Source organism: Vipera ursinii (assembly GCF_947247035.1).
Source record: "Vipera ursinii genome assembly, chromosome: 6".
NCBI lineage: Eukaryota > Metazoa > Chordata > Lepidosauria > Squamata > Viperidae > Vipera > Vipera ursinii.
The window spans coordinates 68,856,959-68,876,923 of NC_139515.1; the positions used below are offsets into that span (position 1 = coordinate 68,856,959).

Here is a 19,965-nt window from a genome sequence, read left to right on the forward strand (position 1 = left end):
ACTGCCCTGTAAACCGCCTTGAGTACTACGGGAATAGGGCGGTATACAAATCCAATAAAATAAATAAATAAATAAATAAACAAACAAACAAACATGTTGCGCAATTTTATCCATTTGAATTTTAACAGACCTAGTTCATCCTGTATATTACAACCTATTGCCACACCCACCCACCCCTAATCTACAGTAATTCGTACATAAACCCAAGTTGTTGTTTTTTTAAAAAAAAAACTCAGTTGGATATTGTAATGGTTTTCCTAACTGAAACTGGAGAAACTGATTATTATAAAGAGAAAGGTTTTCCTGCTGAAAAATAATAAGAGTTGACTCTTATGCTATTTTTCAACAAAACCCTTTTTCTCTTTAGGTAATTGTATCAGGTTAACCAGGACACTTAAAATTGTGCTGGAAAATAAATAGCATTTTGCCTAACAGGGCTAATTGAGAATTAAAACCATGAATAACCCACCATAACAATCTGGAGAAAGTCTGCTGTTATGTTTGGCCTGCCTTTACACACAAAACAATGCTCACAAAGCAATTCATGTCAGTAGTGGAGAAAATAAAACTCTAGCTATCCTGGATTTTACTAGACCTATCCCACTAGCTTTAAACATGCCAGTCTTTGATTGTGAGAAGTGGGGGGTAGAACAGCCAAATGTATTTATTTGATTTGATTTTTATCCCACCTTTATTATTTTATAAGTAACTCAAATGGTGAACATACGTCATACTCTTTCCTCCTCTTTTTTCTCACAACAACCCTGTGAGATGGGTTGGGCTGAGAGAGCGTGACTGGCCCAAGTCTTTCATAAAAGCCCAAGACCAGCTTTCACGCCTAAAGCAAGACTAGAACTCACAGTCACCTGGTTTCTAGGGCAGCACCTTAACCACTACACCAAACCAGCCAAACAACTGTGCAGAAGATCCTTTTTGTTTATTGTATTGGTTATCCACCAAATAGCCAAAGTTTTCTGGGATTGCTTAAAAACACTCTACTGTATATTGTATAATTATAACATAATTCATAGAAAGATTGCCTGAACAGAATGAAACATTTCCCCAAAATTCAAGGACAAAGCATGAAGGACAACGTGAACAGAATTACCCACTTGCCAATTATCATGAAGGAAGGAAATAATAATAATAAACCTTTATTGTCAAAGTACAACATGTGTACATTGAGATTAGCTGAGCCTCCCCCCGTGCTCTCTCCCCCAACACACAGTGACGACAAACCCTCCATCCTACCACACCATGTGAACCAACTACACCACACACCGGCCTCCCAAGTCAATTCTGCATAAGATTATGTCCCATTTAAAAGCCTAACAGCCCACGGATAAAAGCTATTTTTCAGCCTGTTGGTACGGCTGGCTATGTTCCTATATCTCCTACCGGAGATATAGCCTTTCTGCCAGCTATTTAAGTAGAAATAAAAGTCCCTCCTGCATGCTACTGACCTCAAATATTTTTCAGTGCATTAATTTACGTCATTGTTTTGGTACTTTATAACAATTACATTGCACTGTTCTTCCCTAATGGACCAAAATGATTTAAAAACCAAAAATATTACCAGATTGGCTATATCTTTCATTAAAGCTACAACAGGCCAAGATAAATGGAAAGTGAATAGTTTTCCCTTCCATGTTTTTTTCCTTTCAGCTAAATAAGTTCATTAATATTGAGAAGTCATCAGATTGCTTCAACTGCTTAGTTCAGGTTGGCACTGTTAGAATCTTTCATGGAACCTTTGAATTGTTCAATGAAAGATCAAATGGGATTTTTAAAATATATATATATATACAGCATTATGAACTACTGAAAAAGTCTTTTACCATCTGTTGGAATGAGATTGGATAGATTTATATGAAGATTTAAAAATAAAAGATGTTAAGCCTATTTCCCCCAAAATATCATTGATTACTTGACCTACATTGGAATACGTGTGTAACAATTGGGCCAATTTATAAAGAATATTTTATACTCTCATAAAATTTATGTGAACTTTAACTGTTCATCCCTTCTCAAACTGGTAAATTTAGCACTCATGTAAAGCCAGAGATTCTTTATCATTTTAACATATGACATTTTCTAAGGAAAATTCAAAACATTTGAATGCTTAACATTAAAAATATAGTATGAGAGGATTTTTTCTCAAGTTCAAATTTACAAATATGAATGGGGAATGATTTCCCCTTTTTTTCAGTAATTCCTTTATAGAATGTGATAAATACATCAGCAGTGCAACACTTACTGTATAGTTGAGAAATAGCATGGATTTCTTTATAAATAAAATTTGGTTGCAACCAAAATAATAAATCTGATGTAGTAACCTGTAATTATATAGCAGAGCTAGAAACCCCTTCATAGATTACTCCCTTGTCGTGGCAAAGGGGCTTGCGTAATTCAATGAAGCTATGAGCTATGCTGTGCAGGGCCATCCAAGATGGACAGGTCATAGCAGAGAGTTCTGACAAAACATGATCCACTGGAGAAGGAAATGGCAATCCACTCCAATATCTTTGCCATGAAAACCCCATGGACAGTACCAAAAGGCAAAAAGATATGATGCTGGAAGATGAGCCCCTCAGGTCAGAAGGCGTCCAATATGCTACTGGGGAAGAGCAGAGGGCTAATACTAGTAGTGCCAGAAAGAATGAAGCGACTGGGCCAAAGCCGAAAGGACGCTCAGCTGTGGATGTATCTGGTGGTGAAAGGAAAGTCCGATGCTGTAAAGATTTATTCTCCATAGGAACCTGGAATGTAAGATCCATGAATCAAGGCAAGCTGGACGTGGTCAAAAAAGAGTTGACAAGACTGAACATCGACATCTTAGGAATCAGCGAACTAAAATGGACAGGAATGGGTGAATTTAATTCAGATGACCAGGTATACTACTGTGGGCAAGAATCCCTCAGAAGAAATGGAGTAGCCTTCATAGTCAATAAAAGAGTAGGAAAAGCAATACTGGGATACAATCCCCCAAATGACAGAATGATCTCAGTTTGAATCTAAGGCAAACCATTCAATATCACAGTAGTCCAAGTCTATGCCCCAACCACCGGTGCTGAAGAGGGTGAAATTGACTGGTTCTATGAAGCCCTACAGCACCTTATAGAACTAACACCAAAAAATGATGTCCTTATCATCATGGGGGATTGGAATGCTAAAGTAGGAAGCCAAAAGATAAGCAGAATAACAGGCAAGTTTGGCCTTGGAGGACAAAATGAAGCAGGGTACAGGCTGACAGAATTTTGTCAAGAGAATACGATGGTCATAGCAAACACTCTTTTTCAACAACCCAAGAGACGGCTCTACACATGGACATCACCAGACGGTCAACACAAAAATCAGATTGACTATGTGCTCTGCAGCCAAAGGTGGAGAAGTCAGTAAAAACAAGACCAGGAGCTGACTGTGGCTCAGACCATGAGCTTCTCATTGCAAAGTTTAGGCTTAAACTGAAGAAAGTAGGGAAAAGCGCTAGTCCACTCAGGTTTAGTTTAGTTTAGTTTTATTTGATTTCTATACCGCCCTTCTCCCTAGGGACTCAGAGCGGTTCACAGGGCATATACTGTATAAATAACGATACAAAAGTTAAAAAGAAATTAAACCAGTGCCCGATTATAAACAACAATAATAAATACTAAAAATCAATTTAAAAACCCATATTCCCCCATCAGGCCAGACCAGCTAATTCAAATAAGTGGGTCTTCAGCCCGCAACGGAAGGTTCGGAGGTCTGATGCCATCCGGAGCTCCACCGGCAGTTGGTTCCATAATGCCGGAGCGCCCACAGAGAAGGCCCTCCCCCTGGGGGCCACCAGTTGGCATTCCCTGACCGGAGGCACCCTGAGGAGGCCCTCTCTGTGGGCACGTACTGGGTGGAGGGAAGTTGACGCCGGCAGCAGGTGGTCCCTGAGGTAACCCGGACCCATGCCATGTAAGGACTTAAAGATCATGACCAAGACCTTGAACCTCACCCGGAAGACAACCGGTAGCCAATGCAGCTCGCGGAGCAAAGGTGTAACATGGGAGTACCGGGAAACTCCCAAGACAACTCTCGCGGCCGCATTCTGTACCAGTTGGAGCCTCCGAGTGGTCTTCAAGGGAAGCCCCATGTAGAGAGCATTACAGTAGTCAAGGCGAGAGGTCACGAGCGCATGAGTGACCGTACACAGGGCATCCCGGTCCAGATAGGGCCGCAACTGGCGCACCAGGCGAACCTGGGCGAAAGCCCCCCTAGTCACGGCCACTATATGATCTTCCAGAGTAAGCCGTGAATCTAGGAGGACTCCCAAGTTGCGAGCCCTATCCACGGGTATGAACTAAATCATATCCCTGATGAATTATACAGTAGAGGTGACAAATAGATTTAAGGAATTAGATCTGATAGACGGAATGTCTGAAGATCTAAGGACAGAGGTTCACAACATTGTACAAGAGGTAGCAACTAAAACCATCCCAAAGAAAAAGAAATGCAAGAAAGCAAAATGGCTGTCTGAGGAAGCTTTGCAAATAGCTGAGGAAAGGAGGGAAGCGAAAGGCAAGGGAGAAAAAGAAAGATACACCCAATTGAATGCAGAATTCCAGAGAATAGCTAGAAGAGATAAGAATGCCTTCTTAAATGAACAGTGCAAAGAAATAGAAGAAAACAATAGAATAGGGAGGACCAGAGATCTCTTCAAGAAAATTGGAGAGATGAAGAGAACGTTTCATGAAAAAATGGGCATGATAAAGGACCAAAATGCCAGGGACCTAACAGGCAGAAGAGATTAAGAAGAGGTGGCAAAATTACACAGAACTATACAAGAACGAGCTTAACGTTCCTGACAACCATGATGAGGTGGAAACTCATAGCATGGTGATACTTTGAGGGCCATAGATTCTCCATCCTGGATCAAGAAATTGATTTCAGGCCATGATAATCACAGTAAATTAAATTTCATTTAAGCCTTCCCTCACCCCATCACTTTAAAACAAGGGTAAAATGTGGGATTAGGTTACCTAAAAAATGCTGTGTGCATGTATGATTTTTGTTCTGCCACAATCTCATAACTCTTGTTTACAGTATTACAATGAAAACATAATTAAAAGAATCCCCAAACTCGGTGTGCAAAATGTGTGTTTTTAGAAATAATGGTAATTTAAAGATACTATACTGTATATTACCACAGGTGGGAAACTAGTCAGAGATGAGTGCCAGTTAAGTCTAGACTGCTCACTTTTAATGTGTTATTCTTTGATGTGGTGAAAAAGTGTCCCCAGAAATATGTAGTAAATTGACTCCTTACTGAGTTTGAATGCACTAAATTCAAACTTTGTTCCTGAAAAAGCCTCTCTCATACATCCCTTCTTATGTACCAATATAATAAGTGAAGATGAAACAATTCTTTCATGATTCAACCTCAGAGGACTGTGGATTCAGCCACAGGCTAATTTTGTATTGTATTAGTTGTATTAGGAAGCATCTGCATTCTTCCCAAAGAAACTGATGTATATTAATTTATTAATTTATTTATTTATATTTAAATTTATATACCGCCCTATTCCCGTAGGACTCAGGGCGGTTTACAGGGAAAATTAAAAGTTAAAATACATCATATACAATTAAAAACGATTAAAACTAAGATTAAATTAATCCCTGAACTTAACTAAAACCCCATTAATTAAATAATTAAAACCCCTCAGTCTGGGCCAGACAACTCAAAAAACCAAGTTTTCAAGTCCCTATGAAATGAGCGAAGGTCGGGGGCGGTCCTAAGCTCCATGGGAAGCTGGTTCCAAAGGGCTGGCGCGCCCACAGAGAACGCCCTTCCCCTGGGGATAACCCGCCGGCATTCCTTAACCGGCGGTACCCTAAGAAGGCCCTCCCTGTGGGAGCGCACAGGATGATGGGAAGTTGATGCCGGCAGCAGGTGTTCCCTTAGATAATCCGGACCCAAGCCATTTAGAGCTTTATAGGTCATTACCAGCACCTTAAATCTCACCCGGAGGGCAAATTTACCCTTTACAGCAGTGTTTCTCAAGCTTAGCAATTTTTAAGATGGACGGACTTCAACTCCCAGAATTCCCCAGCCAGCAAGGCTAGAATATGGCTGGAAACTGTTTAATTTATTTTTTAAATCTTTTTAATTTCATATTATTGTACTTCCATTGTTTATTTTTATTGGTTTATTCCTTTGCTATTGTTATGCTTACATTTTAAATCATTTTTTTCCATTTTATTGTGCTAAGCCACCCAGAGTAGCCCTACGGCAAGATAGGCAGCAAAAATGTTTAACAAATAAATAAATACACCATGAATATTAACAAACCATCAAAATTTTCTTTTACTGGAGAACTCCTGAAAGAAGGGATGTTTTGCTAAGGTTTACATCAGTGGTTCTCAAACTGTGGTCCATGGACCCCTGAGGGCCACAATGTCATCACAGGGTGTCAGCAAAAGCTTGAAGAAATGTTATGATTTAAATCTTGAGTTAAGTTTTGGTGGTACATGGCCATGGTCTGTGGCCACAAAAATATTTAAAAGGGGTCCTTGGTGAAGAAAAGGTTGAGAACCACCTGTTTACATTACCAGTATCACTCCTTTCAAATCATATCAGAGCACCCCCTTATGATTTTGATGGCATCTAGACTAGGCATGGTTCAAAAACAATATATATTTCCATATACAGGACTGTCTTGCAGAATAAAAACCATGACAGCACATGAGCTAAGCAGTAACATAATCTGAGTGTTTAAAAGAAAGGTTAAGTTCAAGTAGGAAACCCAAACGTGCTTTCCAAAAGGCAACTGGACTTTCTTTGTTTATTTGTTTATTCCTTGAAGACATTTTGCTTCTCATCTTCTCATTTTGCTTCTCATCCAAGAAGCTTCTTCAGAACTGAGAATGAGAATGAGAATCTTCATAGACGTCAAGAAGGAAAGAAACCCAGTTGACTGTACAGGCAGATATATAATTGTGACCAGAATTGGGCTCTTTATTAAATGACAGGACTGATCCAGAAGCTAATAGATCAGGGACAACCAAAAGGTTTGTCAGAAGCATAAGGGTAATGCTATAAGGCAGGGGTGTCAAACCGCGGGCCGGATGCATCATGCCAAAACCGCGCCCACCCCATTGCTGACAATGGAAAAAAAGTCGAGATATGTCACATCTCATGACATTGTGACATTGACACCCCTGCTATAAGGGACAAAGCAATACTTTTTTTTACAGATTTCTTGGTCACAAGAAGGTAACTGCAGGTAGAAAACAATCTCTTGCTGAAATTCAGGGATTCTAAATAATCTGCTATATGAGACACAGGTTAAAGAACTGCTGTGAGAAAATATCTGCTCCCACTCCAAATTATTTTCACTCCCATTCTCCAACATATGTTCTCAGGTTGAGAAGCACAGCATTAGAGGTTTGCTTTCTCAACTGTTCTTTTTCTCCAGCAGTTCCCCTTGTATGACTTCTTATGCAGTTGACTGGATTTTATTATTCCCACAACAAACTGGATGGAGTTAGTTTAACCCTGTGTGTAACTGGGTCAGCCTGGGGCTAAATTTTATCTTGCCGGAGTTAGTTGGCTGGGTCAATTAACTGCTTTTTCATATTCTCACACAACACCCTAACCCCAATATTGGCCCAATTAAGCCTGCTTTTGCCAATATTATTGTGTTTCCCCACAACAGAAAATCTTGCCAATCTCCAAGGACTGAGATGTATCAGCTGGGTCTTAGAAGTTTGTAAAAAATATATATTCGTAGAAGATATACATACATACATACATACATACATACATACATACATACATACATACATACATTAAGCCATGCTTAAGATAGAGATGTCCAACCAGCAGCACAGAATTAATACAGTACTAAGCTCAATTATAAAACCAAATTGCAGGAGAAAGATTCAGCTACTATGGAGGAATGTTACTTTCTGCCACCATCTGTGCCTTTCTGAACAGATTACACTGAGGAATATGGCCATCAACAGACACAAAAAGTTAATCACCCCAGATTTAGGTTTTTATCAAACTTTTTTATATAGAGCAGAAACTGAGTAGGTCAGTCTCAAGTTTTGCAAGAAACACATTTAGTTAGCCTAAGCACTTTGTTCAAAAGGCTGCATACATAATAAAGGTCAGTAAAAAAAAGTCCGCCTACCAATTTAGTGTGATTGGATAAGAGGTCAGGTGTGTGTTTTTCATATGTATTAGTATGTCAGATCTTTGGGGTTTTAGGACAACAATATTGCTCAAAAAAATCATTGAAGTAGGAAGAGCTACTGAAGCTATTGACTGTCTTTTCAATCTTCTCACCACTGCCAACCACTTTGATTTCAGGAATGTTGGAAAGAAACTTTCCAGTGAAGTAATAGAAATGATTTGAGGACTGTGAACCAAAGTTAGAGCAATCTCAAGAAAATGCTGAAATGTATTACTACTTGTTCCAGCTGATGAAGCAACAGCATCATCTGCTCTTTGCAACAATAACAGCTAGTCAACAATAATTAAAAGTATGTGCCAGTTTGATGCAGTGGCAGTAATGCTAATTCCTGTTCTAATAACAAAACTTTTTTCCCCCTAGTTTTTGATTAAGTTTTCATTTTTGAGCCATCTAAACATAACATGCTGAATTTTTCATTTCACAATTTGCCTTCCCATGACCTTATGGAATACCCTACATTTAAGTAGCCTGTTTAATGAAAGACATCCTGATGTTTTTGCCAATTCCCAATTACATTAAGTACTCATAGGGGATTTAATATATTTAACTGTGGATAAAAGCAACCCACCTTTTAGATACACAGATATTCTGATTGAACTTGACTTTTAAGATGAGGTCATGCTATGATCAAATATTGTAGAAGACATCCTAAATAGACAATATTCATTGTCTTATTCCCTTCTCATCACAACATTTAGTTGTTACATCTAAGAGGATTTCTCATGTATGTCTGGTCTCCCAAAATGTTTATCAAATGGGGTGGGTTTGCACTGCAAAGGGATTGGGATTAGATTGCAAAGGGACATATCACGTGGGTGAATCCAGGAAATTGTTTTTTTTTTCCCTTTGGATTTGAGGGGAGTGATCTTTTGATTTTAAACTTTGCTAAACCAGGTGATGGCTTGCACTACAGTTTAGGGATGCTTTTACTAAGATGTCAGGAAACTATACTACAGGTTTTCAACAAGTATAGGAACTGGGAGGAGATTGTGAGAGCACCAGAAAAAAAAAGAGTCTGGGGACTATGCATGGCCTTGGAGTCCCAATCCTTGTGAGAAGGCAGATGACTATATACTATAACTAAGAACTTATATTAATTAAAACCTGTTTGCGGGTATCTTGAGTTCTTAAAAAAAGACCTGCATGACATGAAATCTGTCAAGCAATCCAAGATTAAAAAGACCACAGAATGGAGCTACACAAATATGTTGGCCACCAAGCAGAATTGGCTTTGGAGCAAGATGGCCCAAAACACACACTCATCCTAGTGTGCAATATGTGTTTGCTTTACTAGGAGAATCTCTGTGAACCAAATTTTATGTAACACCGAATGACGATAGTAGAGAGGAAAAAGAGATGATTTGCCAACACTGTGCCCCAGCAGCAAAGCATGGAAATATTAAAGAAAAGCTTGCACATCCTCAAGAGAATTAACCCTTCTTTGCTGGGAATGGCCTTGGTTTTGTGTTGTTACTTGCTCTAGGAAGTTCTCTCTCATCTGCCTTCCTTAAAATAATGCTATTTCAAGAAGTGTATTTAATTAAAAAAATAATAATTCAAGTTAACTTCAGAAACACAGCGAAATCTTATCTCTCTTTGGATCAGTGAAGTCATTCTGAAGCCTTGTGTTTAAATACTTTAGGCCTTGGAAGCAGCCAATCCATTTCTTTTGTTCCTCAGGGTAGAGGAGTGGGTGGGGAGAGCAATAACCCATCTTCCAGAACAGAAAAACCCACATGAGACCACTCCAAATGATTACAGCTTGTTCTTTTACTATTTTCTTTTGGGGGTTTCAGAAACATAAGAGAATAACCAGAGTTTTCTATAAGGGCCAAGTTGAAACTTTTAATGTATTCGCTTCGCAGCTGAATGGGTGGGGGTATTACTTTGGCCCTCTTTGATTAGGCTTCTGATCAAAGCAACAGGCATTCAAATGAAAAATCCATGTGAGAATGTCAGGGGCCAGGTGGTGAGTGTGTGCTTGACTACATTCAGGAAAGCTTGTGGTTTTGGATCAGAAGGCCTAAGTAACTATCACATGTAAATGCCCAGTAGACTCCCCCCACACACACACACACACCTCTCCCCCTATCCTTTAAAAATATCGTACAGCAGGAGATCTGCAGGAAAGATTCTATGAGTGAAAGTGTGCCTTCTATATGTGTGTTTCGTTCTCTGCTGTCTCCAAATTCCCTTGAAGCCACCTTGGAGATTCTTTTGGGTGCTATTCAAGCACTGATAACATTGTAGATTTGTCCAGGTCATGCCTAGTATTCCCTAGCGAGTTCATATCCCCGCCCCAACCAAATCCAAGCCTGCTTAGTTTGTCATCTTCAGCCAAGATCAGTTAGGACTTTGCCACATTAGTTTGTGTGAAAGTAACCACAAAAGTGTTCTGAATCCTTTAAGGCTTCAGCAACTCTAAGATGTGTGGACTTCAACTCCCAGGTTTCCCTAACCAGCCATGCTGACTGGGGAATTCTGGGAGCTGAAATCCATATATATTGAAGTTGCTATGGTTGACAAACAGTGCTTTAAAGGGTGAAGCATATCTTGCTTCCCATGCCACCTCCCTCCTCCCTTTCTCGAGTTTTCATTATACCCATAACAAAGAAATAAATAGCAGGTATGGTTGCAGGGTATGCTTAACCACCATTAATACTCACCACCTCGCAGTTCACATAAAATATTAATCACACAGGCTGAATTCAAAGAGATTCCAAACTAAAATCTAATTGCCTAATTTGCAATTTAGTGTGTCAGGCTGGTTTCCTAGCATCATAGTGTTGATGCTGCTCCTGCTACTGACACGTCTTTCTGTTCCCTGTTGATACAGGGGTATCAACAGGGATACAATACAGGGATTGTGATTCTCAATGCAAAAGTGTTTCAAAGCAAAGTAGTGGTTTTCAACAACCTACTTTAATCCCATGATTGCCCCTGAAATCAAGGTGATGACCAATCTTAACCCAGCACAATCACCACTATATCATACTGGTTTGCCCAGATAAATCTGATGAATTTCATGTGCAAGAGGCCAAAAATTTAGAATTAAGTACGTTATGTTGTAATAGATATGGGATTTTAAAAAATAATTGTTAAAAGTGAAATAAAATACTATTTCACAAGGATATAGCAAAAAAATTAGATTTTATTTGAACTGGGTTCTGTCATATAAGTTTTTTTAAAACTAGAAGCATTAAAAAGGAGGATACAATCCATTTGTTGCCTCAAAACCAACACTCTGCATTTGTAGATCCAACATTAAGAAAAAAAATCAGATGGAAAATTGGTCATTAAATTTAGTCATTCCAGTCAACTGATAAACGTACAAATCTAAGACTAATTCCTAAACCTCAGTAATTTTTCTCCTACATTCTGATTGAACAATTGTTTATTGTTGAAGGAATAATGGAGTCATGGGGGAAAATAGTCTACTTGGCTTATGTAGGGAGATATTATGCTTGAGTTTATTTTTTTTTAATGCATGCATTGATAAATGTTTTAGGCACTGGGCCCATTAAGTAAAGTGCCAGTGACTTTTTAGAAAAATTTAGATTGCTGTTTTTCAAACTTGGCAACTTTAAGATATGTGGACTTCATCACCCAGAATTCCCTCACTAGCATGGGAAGTTTGCCAAGTTTGAAAAACACTGGTTTAGATAAAGGTTCTTACTAAAGACTATGAAAAATGAATAGGATAGTAGCCAAAGAGAAAGACAAATCTTTTCATTTGGAAAATAAAGACTAGAACTGACAGCTTGGAACCCAAAGAATTGGTATATATCACGTTTTAAGTAAAAACAAAGATAGATGAGATACATCTGAAGAGGATGCCAACATTTTTCTGGATTATAAATCAAAGCAAGCCACAATAAACACTTAAGACCTGGTTTGGAAGGAGAATATGGGCTTTAATCTGGAACGTAGATATGATGTAGAAAATCTTGTTGTTGTTGTTGTTGTTAGTTGCGAAGTCATGTCCGACCCATTGCGACCCTATGGACAATGTTCCTCCAGGCCTTCCTGTCCTCTACCATCTTCTGGAGTCCATTTAAGCTCACACCTACTGCTTCAGTGACTCCATCCAGCCACCTCATTCTCTGTCGTCCCCTTCTTCTATTGCCCTCAATCTTTCCCAGTATTAGGCTCTTCTCCAGTGAGTCCTTCCTTCTCATTAGGTGGCCAAAGTATTTGAGTTTTAGCTTCAGGATCTGGCCTTCTAAAGAGCAGTCAGGGTTGATCTCCTCTAGGACTGACCAGTTTGATCGCCTTGCAGTCCAAGGGACTCGCAGGAGTCTTCTCCAGCACCATAGTTCAAAGGCTTCAATTCTTTGGCGCTCAGCCTTTCTTATGGTCCAGCTTTCACTGCCATACATTGCAACTGGGAAGACCATAGCCTTGACTATAAACACTTTTGTTGACAGGGTGATGTCTCTGCTTTTTAGTGTGCTGTCTCGATTTGCCATGGCTTTCCTCCCAAGGAGCAAGCGTCTTTTAATTTCTTGGCTACAGTCCCCATCTGCAGTGATCTTGGAGCCCAGGAAAATAAAATCTGTCACTACCTCCATTTCTTCCCCATCTATTTGCCAGGAATTGAGAGGGCCAGATGCCATGATCTTGGTTTTCTTAATGTTTAGTTTCAACCCAAGTTTTGCACTCTCCTTCTTCAATCGCAACAAAAGGCTCTTTAGTTCCTCTTCACTTTCTGCCATTAGAGTGGTATCATCTGCATATGTTAGGTTGTTGATGTTTCTTCCAGCAATCTTAATTCCAACTTTTAATTCATCTAGCCCTGCCTTTCTCATGATGTGCACTGCATATATGTTAAATAGGCAAGGCGACAGTATACAGCCTTGCCGGACTCCTTTCCCAATTTTGAACCAATCAGTGGTTCCGTGTCCAGTTCTCACTGTTGCTTCTTGGCCCGCATATAGGTTTCTCAAGAGACAAATAAGATGGTCTGGTACTCCCATCTCTTTAAGGACTTGCCACAGTTTGTTATGATCCACACAATCAAAGGCTTTAGCATAGTCAATGAGGCAGAAGTAGATGTTTTTCTGGAACTCTCTAGCTTTCTCCATGACCCAGCGTATGTTAGCAATTTGATCTCTTGTTCCTCTGCCTCTTGTAGATGTAGAAAATGGCTTGTTCTTATTTGGTCAGAGTTGTTTTAGTATTCATCTATATTGTTACATTGGGTCTGTTCTTGAAGATGGTTGGAAAGTTCAGTCACTAGAAAAGATTGCCTCCAGACTACCATATATTACACCATTTCTTTTACAACTTTGCTGCCTTCCACTTCTGCTCTAATCCCAAATTAGGTTGCTGGTATTACTCTGTAAATTCCTCACAGATGCATCTTCTCAGTGCATCTGAGAAGAAAGCTTGTTGGAGTGGGATTCACATTGATTTTCATGGGGTGACTCACCTTAGTAGGTAGGTAATAGATCCTAATTGCCATTTTGGTGTTATATGAAGATTTTTCATTGCTTCTTTTGTAGAAGAGTGGCATTTTTTTAAAAGAAACATTTTGTATTTACAACATAATGTGCATGCAGAGGCTGGCTGGGGAATTCTGTAGTTGAAAATGCACACATCTTAGGATTGCTGAGGTTGAGGAGAATTTTGCTAGAGTAAATATCCAGAACTTTATGTCCAGGTATTTCTAAGCAAAGATGCCCTAAAATTCTGGTGTGCCACTGGAACAGCTGATTATATTTGGCCTGACTTTTTAATGCCTGTCTTCATCATTGTAAATTTCTGTACAGAATTTTAATGTTGCTGGGAATGCATTTTCTATGTGGCTGTAGGCAGCTACTTCACAAAAATTGGTGGGTTTTTTTGTTTGTTTTTTAACAGCAGAGAGAGATTTAGACTAGAGAAATAGGACAATAATTCCATTTGAAAGCAACTTTAATTTGTGTAGATTCCAGTTAGCAGTTGCTTTTCCCAAGTCATCCAGGAAAATTAAGTCTTGTGGGTGGCTTTTTGATAAAAATTCAAACTGCCCCCTCATGTATTTATTCAAGCACTTATGTTACTAAGCGTTATGACTGCAGTCCATTAGTGCCATCTACTGGGCAGTAGGGAGAACATTAAAAATTTAGCACCAGAAATCTCTACATATTTCCTTCGAAGCTGCCCTTCTAGGCTCAAATGGAACTGTAATCCTAAGAGCCAGTGGTGGGATTCAGCCAGTTCGCACCACTTCAGCAGAACCGGTAGCTAATTTTTTGTTGCCCAGGCCCAGAATGGACTTGCAGAAGCGGCATGCACACAGAGAACTGCTTGTTCACATATTTGAATCCCACCACTAAGAGCACAGAAATTAGCTTCACCATACACTAAGCTATTATTTGCTAAGCACAGGGGCCGCGGCATGCCAGAAACCGATCTGCACAAACAAGCCCCCATCTGTGGGATGCAGGCAGCACACAAAACCACGCACCCTCTGGTCCGTGGAAAAACCTCTCTCCACAGAATCAGTCCCTGGTGCCGAAAAGGTTGTAGGCTTAGCAGACCACACCTGGCTTATATTCATACAATATACTAAGCCAAGCTCAAATAAAACACGATTTCATGGGTTCTGAAGAGAGTTAAACCTCTTTAAAAACACATGCATAATGTAGTACCCTGGAGCGTATTTCTCATAGGCTTCAATTAGCACAAAACTCAGCATCTCTCCTGAAGTACCTGGAGATCATAGGCTTTTGTTTGGAATAAAATAGAACGTGCTGGTTGTCATCTTTAAAGCTCTGTATGGTCTGGATTCAAAATACCTGTCTCATTCCTGCTCATTGAGTTCACTCAATGAAGTTGACTTGCAGAAGTAATGGGCTTGCTTTGGTTGATACTTGGGCACCGAGCAATATGGTAGCGGTTTCTAAAATTCTTGCTAAAAGAAAATGGCATTTCATTCGAACTCCCTCCATTCATTCCTATGTAACAGAAATCAGGAACGTGTTGTTCTTTGGTATATGCATATAGCAGGGAGGCACAGCGGCTTAGCAGTTTAAGATGCTGTGCTTGTTAGCTTGAATTTAATTTTAATTTAATTTATTAATATTTCTATACCGCCCTTCTCCCGAAGGACTCAGGGCGGTGTACAGGGCAAGAATATAACACAGAGATTTACAAAAGATAAAAGATAATTAAATACATGCCCAATTAAAAATACAGTAATACATAGTAAAAACCCCCCAATAAAAATAGTAAAAAACCCCACCAATCCCCCCTCAGGCCAGGCCGGCTTGCTCGAACAAGTATGTTTTCAGATCGCGGCGAAAGGAGCGAAGATCGGGCGCCGTCCGGAGCTCAACCAGTAACTGGTTCCATAGCTCCGGGGCGCCCACAGAGAAGGATCTCCCCCTGGGGGCCACAGTCGACATTCTCTGACCGGTGGCACCCTGAGGAGGCCCTCTCTGTGGGAACGCACAGGGCGGAGGGAAGTAGACGCCGGCAGCAGGTGTTCCCTAAGGTACTCCGGACCCCTGCCATGTAGGGCTTTAAACACCATTACTAGCACCTTGAATCTCACCCGGAAGACAACTGGCAACCAATGCAGCTCACGGAGCAGAGGTGTGACATGGGAGTATCGGGAGACTCCCAACACAACTCTCGCGGCTGCATTCTGTACCAGTTGGAGCCTCCGGGTGGTCCTCAAGGGAAGCCCCATGTAGAGAGCGTTGCAGTAGTCTAGACGAGAGATCACGAGCGCGTGAGTGACCGTGCATAAATAATCCCGGCTTAGATAGGGCCGCAACTGGTGCACCAGGCGAACCTGGGCGAAAGCCCCCCTAGTCACAGCCACCATGTGATCTTCCAAGGTGAGCCGTGAATCCAGGAGGATTCCCAAGTTGCGAGCCCTATCCACGGGGGGTAATAATTCACCCCCCATAAAAAGAGATGGAATATCCGAATAGACCTGGGATGAAGGTATGCAAAGCCACTCGGTCTTGTCGGGGTTGAGTTGAAGTCTGTTCCTCCCCATCCAGACCCGAACCGCCTCCAGGCAACGGGACATCACATTGAGGGCATCACTGGGGTGGTTTGGGGTCGAAAGAAAAAGCTGGGTATCATCAGCATACTGATGATACCCAACTCCAAAGCCACGAATGATCTCACCCAGCGGTTTCATGTAGATGTTGAACAGGAGAGGCGAGAGGACCGACCCCTGAGGAACTCCACAAACGAGAGACCTCGCGGTTGACCTCTGCCCTCCTGTCAACACCGACTGCGAGCGTCCCTGGAGATAGGAGGAGAACCACTGTAAGACCGTGCCTCCCACTCCCAATCCCCTGAGACGCCGCAGCAGGATACCATGGTCGATGGTATCGAAAGTCGCTGAGAGGTCTAATAGGACTAGAACAGAGGAATGACCCCTGTCCCGAGCCCTCCAGAGATCATTCACCAGTGCGACCAATGCCGTCTCCGTGCTGTGCCCGGGCCTGAAACCCGATTGGTACGGGTCTAGATAATCCGCTTCATCCAGGACCAAAGGGAGCTGATGCGCCACCACACTCTCAACAACCTTCGCAAGAAAGCGAAGGTTGGAGATCGGACGAAAGTTGTTCAATACAGCTGGGTCCAAGGCAGGCTTCTTGAGGAGAGGCCTCACCACCGCCTCTTTCAAGACGGCAGGGAAGCTACCCTCACTCAAAGAAGCTGATATAACTGCTTGGAACCAGCTGCGTGTCCTCTCCCGGGCTGCATAAACCAGCCAGGAAGGGCACGGGTCCAATAAACATGTGGTGGAGCTCAGTCTCCCCATAATCCTGTCCACTTCAGGTTCGGGTCTTGAACCTGAGAATCCAGGTTCAAGACCCGAGTGCTACATGACAGGGTGAGCTCCCAGCCTCACAACAGCTCCTGGCAACCTAGCAGTTTGAAAGCATGCAAATGTGAGTCGATAAATACGCACCATTTCAGTGGGAAGGTTAACAACAGTGCTCTGTGACATAATTCTGGCCCACATGACCCCAGAAATGTCATCAGACAGCGCTGGTTCAATGGCCTTGAGACAAAGATGAGGAGTGTCCTCTATAAGTCAGCAACAATTAGCAGTTAAATCCACAAGGACTCTTACCTTACATGCATATAGGCAGGGTTTGTGAAGCTTCTCGCTCTTCTGGTGCATTAAGAATCACACACAAGAAGGACCCACTTCACATTATTTTATATGCAAGAGAAGAGTGTAGCTCCTACAACACAGAGGGAGCATCCTTGGATGGATAAACATCTCATAAATATCTCACCAGGATTATAGTGCAAACTCACAAATTCAACTCAGAATTCAGAAATATGGTGTAATATAACCTGGCCAGTAAGAACAATGGCAGTGATCTACAAGGCACTGGGATGCCAGACAAAAGTGAACATTCTCCTTTCAACAGATTTGTTTAAATATACATGTGACCTTTATTAGATGCTTCCTATGTGAAAAATGCAACTGTATTAACACGATTGCCAAAGTACAGGCAGTAAATAGACACTCAGCACCTCGATGGCCATTTTTCTTCATAGCTGAACCAACCTGATGGCTTAGATCACGGGTGTCAAATTCGCCACGTCACGTGACGTGTCATGATGTATCGTGACTTTTTTTGCATTGCTGGACCTGAGGTGAGCGTAGCCTCCACATGATACAACTGGCCCTGGCAGTTTGACACCCCTGGCTTAGATTGTTGGACTTTATTGGGGAAAACCTGTTTAGATCTCCTATGCTACAAACATGTTGTAGATGATCTGCTTTTTTTAGCAGAACAGAAAGAGGGTTAAGTACAATATTCTGTCAGATTTACATGATAGAAAAACTTCTAAGAAAGATCAGAGGACAATCAGTAGTAGCTTGAGCAAAACATTTTTCAAACTTGGCAACTTTAGGATCTATGGACTTCCAACTCCCATGAATCTCTACTATGATCTCTAGATCCTACAGAAATGAATAAAATTTCATTTTTGACCTATATATATATTAGAAAGATATAACAGATAATTCTTACAGCCTCATAAACTGGGATCTAGACCTTCTGGAATGCAGTCCTTGGCGTCCTGTAGAACCCCAGTGTTCAGCTGATGAGATAACTGAGTTTAAGAAAAGCTGGAATACTGGTTCTTGAACTAAATATTTGCTTGGTAATTTAGTTGCTTTTAATAAAAAATATATATACCTGGAGATATGGACTTTATATGATGCTATTTACAATTTTTTGTCTCTAGGCAAAGGTCTCTATAATGGTCTTAACAGAACTAAATAATGTAAAATTCTTATTCTTGCAGATTTTTTTCTGCCTATTAACTTTCCACAGTGATATAATTTACAATTTCTGCAAACTACAATGTGCTATTATCTTCTCAGCTTTATGTCTGGCAGCAACATATAACTTTTGCACCATTTTTTTCACCAAAATATGATTTCTGCATATAAAAAAAAATTGCTCAGTATTTATCAAAATTACTTATCTAGCATAGATTTTCTGTATCAGGCACTAATTTTCTTTCTCTATTTATAAAAAATCCCTAAGAAATGAAATTAGTAACACTAATGATAAACAAAACTTATCTGCTTTCTAGGGAAAGTATGCAAACTGTCCTTTTGCTCTTACCGGGGCATACTATTCTACTGAACATAAACATTTATAGATTCCAACTGATTTTCTTTTGAAGCCTGCTGAAACCCTTCTGATTTCATAATAGCATGCCTCTATTTTTGATTTGTGATGTAGCCATTTTGATATCTAATATATGAACCAATCTTCCTCAGAATGTGCCCTCTGAAGATGTGAGCAGACTGTAACTTCATGACATTTTGACATGTGTTTCCAAGCACATTCACCTAAAACAGGGGTCCCCAACCCCCGGTCTGTGGACCAGTACCGGGCCACAGCATGCCAGCAACTGGTCTGCACAAACAAGCAAAGCCCCATCTGTGGGATACAGGCAGCACAAAAAAACATGCACCTTCTGGTCCATTGAAAAACCTCTCTCCACGGAACTGGTCCCTGGTGCTCAAAAGGTTGGGGACTTCTGACCTAAAAGAAAGCCCTACTGAATTCAGTCGGCATCTTGCAAGTAATTGGTAGCTGGAATTGCAGCTTGAGTTTCATTCTGAGGCCATCATTACGCACCAAATGAGTAAAAAGGAAAAAGATTATAACAGATGAACATTTATTCCTTGGTGATTACATATTGGAGAGGTCCACTATTTAAAAACTTTTACAAAACAGAAAATGTATTTATAATACAAAAGATTATTAGTAGGTAGGTTACACAGGAAAATTAATACCCTAAAATTAAAAACACATTTTTTTTCTTGACAATGATTACACAATTTGCAGCAGTGATGCATCAGGTTCATGCCAGGTCAACCTTGGCCATTGCAACAGTTTCTTTATATCTCCCCCCCCCCCCCCCCGAAATCCAGCTAACTGCAACAAAAAGTGGTCAGTGGTTTCCATGAATTTCTGTTAATATCTGTATGGTAACTCCCTAGAAGAAAAGATTACAAGAAAAGGCAAAAATCAGCAAATCATTGCAAAGCACACATTTAGATGTAAGCAGAAGATACCAAGTTTGGAATTAGGGGAAAATTTACTATATAAAACCTATGTGCTCTAATGCAAAGGCCAAGATACAGGTGGTCTTTGTTTAGGTACCACAATTGAGATGAACAACTCCACCACTCAGCAAAGCCGTCTCTGAGTGGGAAATCATAAGATGGTGATTATGTTTTCCT

General features: G+C 40.6%; 1 protein-coding gene across 6 annotated transcripts in view; it reads right to left on the reverse strand.

The window, feature by feature from the left end:
- Positions 1–19,965, reverse strand: part of DRAM1 (DNA damage regulated autophagy modulator 1) — a 52,732-nt gene that overhangs the window by 10,621 nt on the left and 22,146 nt on the right. For 3 of the 6 annotated variants that reach the window (XR_014492946.1, XM_083366517.1, XM_083366518.1), the window contains one exon: positions 19,057–19,718. The exons of 1 other annotated variant lie outside the window; for it this stretch is intronic. Coding sequence is in view for 2 of the 5 variants with exons in the window: in XM_083366517.1 (XP_083222643.1) it covers positions 19,674–19,718 (45 nt within the window). In the remaining 3 variants the exon portion in view is untranslated. Of the gene's footprint in view, positions 1–19,056; positions 19,719–19,965 lie in introns of those variants that run through there. 2 more of the 6 variants (XR_014492947.1, XR_014492948.1) reach the window with 2 other exon arrangements.